At 42.5% G+C, this 9847-nt stretch overlaps 2 protein-coding genes across 2 annotated transcripts; one reads left to right on the top strand and one right to left on the bottom strand.

Moving 5' to 3' along the window:
* Window positions 1-910: 910 nt before the first annotated feature.
* On the bottom strand, window positions 911-1891 carry LOC148041600 (uncharacterized). The gene is made up of 3 exons (XM_087688546.1): window positions 1451-1891; window positions 1213-1359; window positions 911-1128 (listed from the first exon to the last, which is right to left on the bottom strand). Exons 1-3 carry the CDS (start codon window positions 1889-1891, stop codon window positions 970-972), a joined length of 747 nt encoding a protein of 248 aa, XP_087544672.1. The 3' UTR covers window positions 911-969.
* Window positions 1892-3371: 1480 nt separating this feature from the next.
* Window positions 3372-4010, top strand: LOC148041599 (uncharacterized). Its single transcript, XM_087688541.1, has 2 exons — window positions 3372-3557; window positions 3648-4010. Exons 1-2 carry the CDS (start codon window positions 3372-3374, stop codon window positions 4008-4010), a joined length of 549 nt encoding a protein of 182 aa, XP_087544667.1.
* Window positions 4011-9847: the final 5837 nt, after the last annotated feature.

The following is a 9847-nucleotide window of genomic DNA, read 5'->3' as shown; positions in this document are numbered from 1 at the left end:
TTATCTTTATCTAGGTTTCCATTTTTTGCCATCTCTCTCTTGGGTTGCCAACCATTTTGCGTGCCATTGTCTAGCTGTGATGTTTTCATATCTTGCTTTTCTCACTTCATATATTGCCCTACTTATAGATTCTGCTTGAGATGTTTTGGACTTCTTTTCTTTTTCCTTGTATCGTATCTCTAGTCTCCTATACCACCATTGGAATAATTGCCTCATAGAATTGGAATCATTGATGCCACCTCCATGATCAGTTGCCTTTTGAAAAGCACAACGAGCTTGCCAGTGAGATCTTTCCATGCCTTGAGTTGACCATATTCACTACAAGGGATCGGGCTCATACCCGCGCTCCTAGCCGCACAAAATGACTTGGGAAAAAAAGTGCCGGGCCCGTGTAATAGCGCGTGTATCATCGCGGCCAGAGACATGCGGGTAAAAGCGCGTGTACAGTGAAGCCAGTCGCGCGAATACACGAATCCATACACGCGTTCTGCGCAGTTTTGCTGCAAATTTACACGCGAATCTAACCAGACTATCCGCGCAAATATACGCGATTTTGACAGATGACACGCGCTTATACACGCAATCGCAGAGGGAAAAAAAAATCCAGAGAGTGCTTTTGGGTGCCTGGATGCTGTTCCAGCATCCAGCCACCCAAAGGCACTCTCTGGATTTTTTTTTTGGTGCATTGCACCATAAAAAAAGAGCGATTTAGATTTCAAGACTCACTCTCTATGAATACACGATTCAATATTACTATCTAAAACTTAATACACGACTCAAGACTCACGATTCAATACATTGTCAATACATGATACATTTGTGTACAAGGGAGTCCATATGTCAAAATAGCCCATGGCTTTAATTAGGAACAAATATATACAAAGTCAAATAGGGAGCTAGGTGCAAAAAAGCCCATGGCTTCAGTTACAAAAAAATTTTGTACAACCACATCCTACAGTATTCTGAAAGCTAATCAGAGGATGATGAGGACCCTGTGCTCTCTCCATGATCAGAGGAGCTCGCATCGGTATGTTCCGATGAGTGGTGCTCGCCTCCACCAGGAGCAGTGGCACGAACATCAGCAGTGGCGGCTGGATCATCAGGGGCAGGAGCATCAACAGCTTGTGCCTGTTCAAGAAATATACCGTATGTAAGTATACATATATATGCAATTAAATAAACCGAAATCATTCATTTAGAGTTTTCAAGTACCTGTCGACCGTATGGTCTCATGGCCGCGTCAAACTGCGCATCCATAATACGTCCCTTGTTTCTGAAGATGGCCCACGTGTCACGTCTGCTATTGCGGCGAGCATACCCAGTCTCGTGGGCTGTGGGCCCTCTCCCCATAACCCGTCGCTGTAACATAATCAAGATAGTTTGTAAGATCAAAACAATCATAGAATCAATGAATTTGGCAAACAATCAAATAAAGAGGCAAGTTACTTACGAACTCTGCCTCCCACGACTCAACGCCGCCAGATCCAAAATGCGACGATCCAATGGTCTCCATCTGGATCCGTCGTGCCTCCACATGCTGCCTGCTCTTCACGCCTCCCTCTGCGCGCTTCTTTGCCTCCTTCCACTCGCGTTTGTGGGCAGTGGCAGGTTTCTCACAAGGATAGCCACCCGCAGCTACATTCACCCCATCATCGTACGCGAGTTTCTTAAGGTGAGATCTTTTATTACTTAAGATCTCCCTTATTCGCGTCCTTCCCCATACATCCGAGAATGTCGCTCGTGGGGGATTGGGGTACCGACTATGTACACTATCTAGGACCTCCCTAACTAACCGGCTATCCTGATCTTTAAATTTTACAAAACAGTTTCTATACATGTTTGAAACTACCCCCCGCATATACTCCATCACCTCTTTCCCTCTCGCATCCATGACTACCCCGCCCCTATCCGTAACATCGTAGAAAATCTCTCCCTCCACCTCTCTCGCCTCCTCCGACTCCTCACTGTCTCCTCGTACATGCCTCCCTCCATGCCCTCTCTCACCGCGTGCCCTACTACCCCCCCCACCAAAGCACCCGCCGCATAATCCTCCACTCCCGCTCTCCCTACTGCGGCGTCGGCTCTCATCTGTACTGCGGGAGTAGCCATGACTAGGGGTGGCTGCACGTGACTGTGTACGTGACTGTGGCTGTGAGGGAGCACGTGATGGTGGCCGTGAGCCCTCACGTGACGGTACAGAGGAGGGTGTGCGTGAGTGTGTCCGTGCAGGGGTGTGCCTCCTCGGTGAGCGTGTATGCGCAGGGGTACGTCTCGCCGGACTCACAGGCGTAGACGGCAGTGGAGAGGCTTGTGTACTTGGGGGCGCGGTGTGACCTGGGAGTCTAGGAGTCTAGGAGGAGGATGGGCATACATATACTCTGTCAGCTCCACTGGATTAGGATGGCGCCCAAAATGGTTTATCATCCAAGTGGCGTATGCCCACGGATCGGAGGAAGAGCCTGGATCCATGAAGAATCTGCAAAGCGTCGAAATTCCGCCTCAATGAACCAAGCAAAACATGCATATAAAAAATAAACATATCTCCTACAATATATCTCCTCAATATATCTCCTACAATATATAACCTACAACATATATCTACCATTCTAGAAAATAAACATATCTCTTACAATACCAAACATCGAATTAGTAGAAGATCATAAGCCAAAAGAAGAAGTTCATTTCGAATTAGTGACGAAATTCATGAAAAACAAAAACTCTTTCCTCTATCTTGACGGACATTGTCCATCAAGGGAGAAATGACTAAACACATACACAAGGGTTCCTTCTTCTCTCTTTCCTCTATCTTGACGGATGTCGTTTGTCAAGAAATAAATAGTTAAGCACATATACAATGTGTGTGAATTCTATCCTCTGTCGCTTTCAAGTACACATAGCACGGGTGGAAAGAAAGAAAGCGACAGATTTGCCAAAACAAACAAACAACAACCAACCTCTTTGAAAAGTCTTTGAAAAGTGAGTTCGTTGATTCTTGCTTCTCTCTCCCTTTCTGTGTTGTCTGCACCCTTTGCTTCTTTTGGGTAGTCCAAGAGGGAGAAAGAGGGCTTTTGAAAGAAAGAAAGCGACGCAGAAAGAAGAAGAAGAAGTGTTTTGAAAGAGGGCTTTTGAAAGAAAGAAAGCGGCGCGCGCGGTAGGTAAACGCGAAAAGCACGCGTGTAAAAGCGCGTGTAAAAGCGCGTGTAAAAGCGCAACAGAATAGATTTTAGACGCGCCTGTACACGCGACACAGAGCCTGTTTATACTTTTTTTAAAAATTGATTGTTCTTGTGTATCCATTGTTTTGTGCATAGGATGTGTATGATTTCACTAAAAACTGATCCTACTTCTGTATTGGTTATTTTGGACATAGCATGTCATCATCCTCTTCAAGCAGTTCTGGTGAGGATGAGACAATGCGTCATCGTGATCGCGACGTGTGGCTGGCACAAAGGATCAAGTGTACGTGTAATCGATGTCAAGGGTGCATTGTACGAGCGCATCGAATTACAATGAATCACATCTCGATGTATGGAGAATGGATTCAAACAGGTTTAGAGGTGAGAAGATGTGAATTGAAAGTATTAAAATAACTCATGGTGTGCAAATTAATGGAGCGCGTTGTAATATATATACTGTGATTGAAGCAGGATGCAGTACCACACCCTAACATGGTGCCATACGCACGGCAAGAGCATGCAAAGCGTCGACGAGATGATGCTGGAGCTTCGGGATCTGTTGTCGGAGATGAGTGGGAAAGGGATGACAATAGCCCTGCACCCCACGAAGTTGTGGAAGAGGAAGTGTTTGATGACATGGTGCGGAATCTTTTTAGGGATGATCGCAAAGGTGTGGACGACAATGATATGGAACAAGAGCATCTCTACAACGCTTCATCGACACCGGTTTTTGAAGGGTGCACATTCTCTATTTTACGTGCTTCACTTGAACTGCTCAATATACAAACAGTTTATGGATGGAGCAATGCAAGTCTTGACGCATTATTGAAGTAAGCATTGTAACTTGCAAATTTCAGTTAGTGGTTTTTGGTTTACAATATAGGGTTTAGGGTTATGGGCTAATTGATGATATTGGATGCAGGCTATTATCAAACATGCTTCCAAAGGGGAATAGACTACCCACCTCAAGAGACAAAGCGAGGCGCTATGTGACATCTCTTGGAGGATTGGATTATGATCGCATACATGCATGCGTCAATGATTGCATTCTCTTTCGTGGGACGCATAAGGAGGCTCGACAGTGTCCCACTTGTGGTGAAGCAAGGTATAGAACAGATGTGAAGAGTTTTGATGTACCTCGTAAAGTCTTGCGACACTTTCCTATAATTCCTCGCATCAAACACATGTTCAAGTGCAAATCCATAGCAGAGCTCATGTCATGGCATTCCTCGCATCGATCGGATGATGGCATGTGGAGAATTCCTGCAGACACTCCTGCTTGGAAGCATATTGAAGATGAGTGGCCCAGCTTTAAAACAGAGCCCAGAAACTTGAGACTTGGCCTAGGTATGGATGGAGTGAATCCGTTTGGTTTCAAGAGCACCGCATACAGCGTGTGGCCAGTTGTGTTGGTGAATTACAACCTTCCACCATCAATGGCGATCAAGAAGGGACATCTTATGTTATCCCTTCTGATTCCAAGGAAACATAAAGTCAAGCATATGGATGTTTATCTTGAACCATTGATTGATGAGTTGGAGGAACTATGGAGAGGTGTTGCGGTAGTGGACATTAGTAGGCCTCCCTCCTCTCAACACTTCGACTTAAAAGCAGTGTTGATGTGGACAATGCATGACTTTCCAGGATACAGCGATTGTTCTGGTAAGAATTCTAACTACCTCCCGACTCTAATACTACTAGCTATATCAATTATAACTATTGACTTTATTATTCTAACTTTTTTTTTATTTTAACAGGTTTGAGGACATCGGGTAAACATGCATGTCCTATATGTGGCCCTTCATTGGTACATGAGTATGCTGATGGTTTGTGTAAGACCATATTCGATAATCATCATCGATTTCTCCCATCAGATCACCCTAAATATGCTCCTAGTAAGAGGAACATTCATCCACAGACACTTCGTGCAAAAGATTGGAAGCGTATTTGGGAGTCTTCAAATGTTCTTCCTCCAGATGGCATGAACAGGTACATCTCCATTGTTTTCAATCTTGTTTTGTGTAGTCTCTAAAGTTGGAATAAAGATGACAGTCTGCAATCCCTTGTGTAGGTACTCCATTTTTTTCCGGCTACCATATTGGACCCATCTCAAGATCAACCATCTTCTTGATCCCATGCACATCTTCAAGAATGTGGGATCTAGTATTTGGGAACATGTTATTGGTAAAAGAGACAATGTTAGCGTACGGGAGGACTTGCAGGTCGCAGGACGTATGCGTCAAGCTTGGCCACGAGAGGAGGGTGGGCACGTTCGTCTTCCGCCTGCTCCCTGGATTATATCAAAGAAGGAGGAGAAGCAGGTAAAGCAAGCCATCACCACTTTGCGTACTCCCACTGGATGCATGAGATTGTTGAAGGGAGCGTTTACAACCACTAAGAAAAGAGGGGTTGAGCAACTACATGGGTTGAAGTCCCACGATTGGCACAAGATGCTCCAAGTAAGTGTTTTCCAATTATTGTAGGTTGAAATTAAATTTTGTAATGCCCTAACCCAAATATACATGTGCTCTTATGTGCGCAGTTCATACTACCTACTAGCATCGACCATTGTGCAGACAGGAGTTTGAAAAGATGTATTTATAAGATGGGCGAGCTTGTGAGGTATATAAATCCCATGTAAGATCACCCTTCATTATACCTTGCAAAATGAATGTGCATGAGGTATAACGTACTGTGCATTTATTTTTCAGATATGTTAGTTCCAAAGCAATTGATCCAGCCACATTGGATGATGCGCGTGTTATGGCAGTGGAGGTGGTTTGTATGGTAGAGGAGACTTTTCCGCGAACCATTCTCACAAGTCAACTACATCTCATTGTGCATTTAGTGGATGAAATTGCTTTATGTGGCACTGTGCATGCCCGTTGGATGTTCTTCCTAGAGCGCTTCATGAAGACCTTAAAAGACTTTGTGAGGCAAAGTGCAAGGCCCGAAGGAAGCATGGCTGAGGGTTGGTTGATACAAGAGTCTCTTGTATATATATCAGAATTTCTTGATCAGGTGGATAGCTCTTTGCTGCGACTATGGAGCAATGAAGAGGACTTGAGGATGACGTCTATTGTGCCTCAAGGAAAAGGACAGAGCAAAGTAATTGAGAGAACATTGATTGATGATCTTAATTTCACTTGCATCCTTAATAGTGATGTGATGAGCAGATGGGTTACAAGATACAAGGATGCAAAGACAAAAAGGCAAGCAGACAGAGCTCTCTTTCGGAGGCAACATGGCTCTCGTAAGGCGTACCCTAAGCATCTAGCAACACTTCCGAATGATATTCATGTTGATTGGTTGCATGAGGAAATGGAGAGAGCAGAGAGAGATGAGGGGCTGCATATCACGGCGGAAGAATGGGAGTATGCACGAGGATGCATGTTAAAGGTACATAGAACAAATGTAAATTTGCATTCTTTGTAAGTGATTGGCTTTTCATATTTATTCACATTAATTGCTTACATAGATATTGCTTATATTTTGGTCCAGTGCACTATGTTCAATGCTATATGGTGTGAAGGCAAGCATTTTCGAACACAAAGAATAGATGAAAAGAGGAATACACAAGATTGCGGTGTCATTAGTAGCTTTGAGGGAGCCAATGGAAAAATTGATGATTATTGTGGCACAATCCAAGACATATACAGACTTGACTTTCGCCGCTTCTTTGTGTATGTTTTGGATGTCAAATGGCAAATGAACGTGGTGGAAAAAGGGCCTAACGCAACGATAAAACGCCATGCAAGTGGCTATGTAACTATTGACTCTACAAAGTTTTGGCAAACAAAGAAAGATAGGCTCGTATTGCCACAACAATGTGAGCAAGTATGCATTTTTTTACAAATGTGTTTCATGTACATATATATCTAAGCTCGCGCACCCCTTGACTTTTGATATGCTAATTAATTAATGAATTAAGTGTATTTGAGCAGGTTATCTATCTGCCAATGGTGCATGACAGTAAATGGTGGTATGTCATCCCTATTGCACCACGTTCCAAAGTAATGTATAATACATTCACTGATATGGAGCATATGGAGGATGTGGCAAGCCGCAAAGAAGATGATGTCGAACATGCCAATGTAGATGATCATGATAATGAGGATGAGCGTGCCATTTCTCATGATCATGAGGATGACCCTTCCATTGAGGATGATGGTGATGATGATGAGAATGATCAAGGCATCGGTACCATTATCAATGGGCAAAATAGCGATAGTAGAATAAATTTAATCGTAGCCTTACAAATTGATCAAATGGATATTGATGTTGATCGTTTGGCAAGGATGGATCTTATTGAAGATGAGATCGAACCCTAACCAATCCATCACTGTATTGTTCCAAATTCATGACATTTCTATTGTATACTTTGTCTTTCAATAACCATATGAAGATATATTTTTCAATATATTACGTTGTTGTAAGTGCATGTAGTGGGATTTTGTAATGGTTTGTAAACACTGCAATGCACAATGACATTTTTAAAACTTAATGGTTTTCTGTTTTGAAAAGAAATGGATTTCTGTAGTTAGGCTCTGTGTCGCGTGTAACAGAGCGTGTATTATGACAGATTTAACGAGCAAATACACGCGCCCACACATGCAATTATACACGCGCTGTTACATGCATGTATACACGCGCCCGATATTGCTGTAAGTATAAACGACCATACACGCGCCCGTAACTTTTCGCGTGTAATGGACGCGTGTATGGCGGCATTGTGTTGTAGTGATATTGCCAAACTTCCTTGATCTACAAAGTATGGACCATGTGCTTCAAGTATATGCTGCACAAGAAAAGAGATTAGAAACACAAAGTAATTCGAAATGATGATTTTTTTTTGCAATGGTGATAATACTGACCATGTAGTGTGTTATGCTATTTGTAGTCCATGCCTCCACCATGGACTTATGAAATTTAGCAGCTGTCTCTTTAAATACATTGGCATCACCATCCATAAACCCCAACTTCTGTAAGAGAGCTGCTAATCTATCTAGGTGTATCCACACTTCTGCCTTTGCAATCCTCGTTCGTCCCCCATTGCTCCAATCTGAAATAGCAAGGTGCAACTTTTTCCATGCTTCGTACTTGTTTGGTTGTTTTACTAGTATATTGCCTTCCTCATCTCGAGGTGGAGATAAAAACTTCCTAGCCTTGGGTCCGCCAAAGCATGGTTTACAAGGAACATTTCTACTCTTCCCCGATTTTTTCTCGTCCTTTTTTATTTCTACTTCGCCTCCGTGCAATCCAACTTCAGAGAGGACTTGTTCTACCTTCTTGCATGTAGCATCAGATTCTGACACGAGTTGCATCTTGTATGCAAAGCATATATATTCATATACTAGCTTCTCAATTATTCTAACCAAACAATGCAATGTGCAAAAGTGAACCCTTGTTAGTGGTATTTCCAAAATAGGGTGCCAGTTTGGATCCACTAGAATTAGCATTCCATTTCTCATGACTTTCTGATCACGTGTCGGAGCACCCTGTTGTCCTGCCTTGGCAAGCCATTCTTTCTTTCCATCTTTCCCTTTCTTCTTAGTTTGCATGCAGTATATGCACGGAAATTTTGCATTTGCTGCATTTGATAAACCAAACATACACTTCAATGTTTTTAAATCACCTGCAAGATGCCATTCAACTTGATAGTCCCCAAACCCCTCAACGTGTAAAATTGCTCCATTATTTTTCTGTTGAATAACACTGGGTATATTAGTGAGGTTAAAAAAAACTTTAAGTACTTCATGGTCCTCCTTTGGTACTTCAAATGCTGCAAGCCACCATATTTCATTCTTCGATTGTACAGTGAAGTATAAAGGATGTTTTTCATTGATGTTGGGATCCAATGCTTGATTCATAAGTGTTATACTCACACGCTCAAGTTTTTGCCCCTTGATAATCTCACTCTCATCAAGTTTGAGGACAAACTTAAGCTTGCCTCTACATTCTTCCATAGACATATTGTAGAACTTGACCATAGCAATCTGAACCCTATTTATATCCAATACAAAGTTGTTGGATGCATTCAATACAAAGGCAACTTCTTTGGAACCATACTTCAATATGTGTGTGTGTTCCAGATGCGTAGGCTCATTAATTAGTTCTAAAACTTTCTCATTTAGTTGTTTTCGAGCCTTCTTCACGTGAAATGGTTTTGGCAGAGGCATTACTCGCTTAGTATTGAAGACTTGCTTAAAACCTGTATCCAATTGTTGATAGAGCATACTATATGACTCAGAACTCATTCCCACCTTGTCACATAATCCCTGAGCATCTGTAGCAGTAAACAAGTTGCTCACATCCCTAAGACGTTCACTACCAATACCATCCACAATGTCCCTGAATTTACGATTTTCCAATGCATTTTTTACCATATTCTTGCTAAGGACTTTGGCAATAGTATCATTCTTTGCATGAGGAATTATATTTCTCATTGTAGTAGATTGAGCATATTTCTGTCTATGATATTGTCCACTTCCTTTGGCTAATTGGCCAATTGGTTTAACGGATCGAATGCGCCGACATGCCTCTTTGGTTTTTAAAGTGGGCCCAATCTCCAAAGTTTTTGTGAGCTTCCTCTCTATGTTTCGATTATCCTTCTCCAAGTCATTGACTTTAGACTGTAACTCCATATTCTGCATGTGTGTAGCATGCATAGC

Source organism: Lygodium microphyllum, chromosome 1, assembly GCF_053477565.2.
Source record: "Lygodium microphyllum isolate KBCC chromosome 1, Lygodium_microphyllum_v1.1.10, whole genome shotgun sequence".
NCBI classification, from domain to species: Eukaryota; Viridiplantae; Streptophyta; class Polypodiopsida; order Schizaeales; family Lygodiaceae; genus Lygodium; species Lygodium microphyllum.
This window is presented reverse-complemented; position numbering and strand designations above follow the sequence as displayed.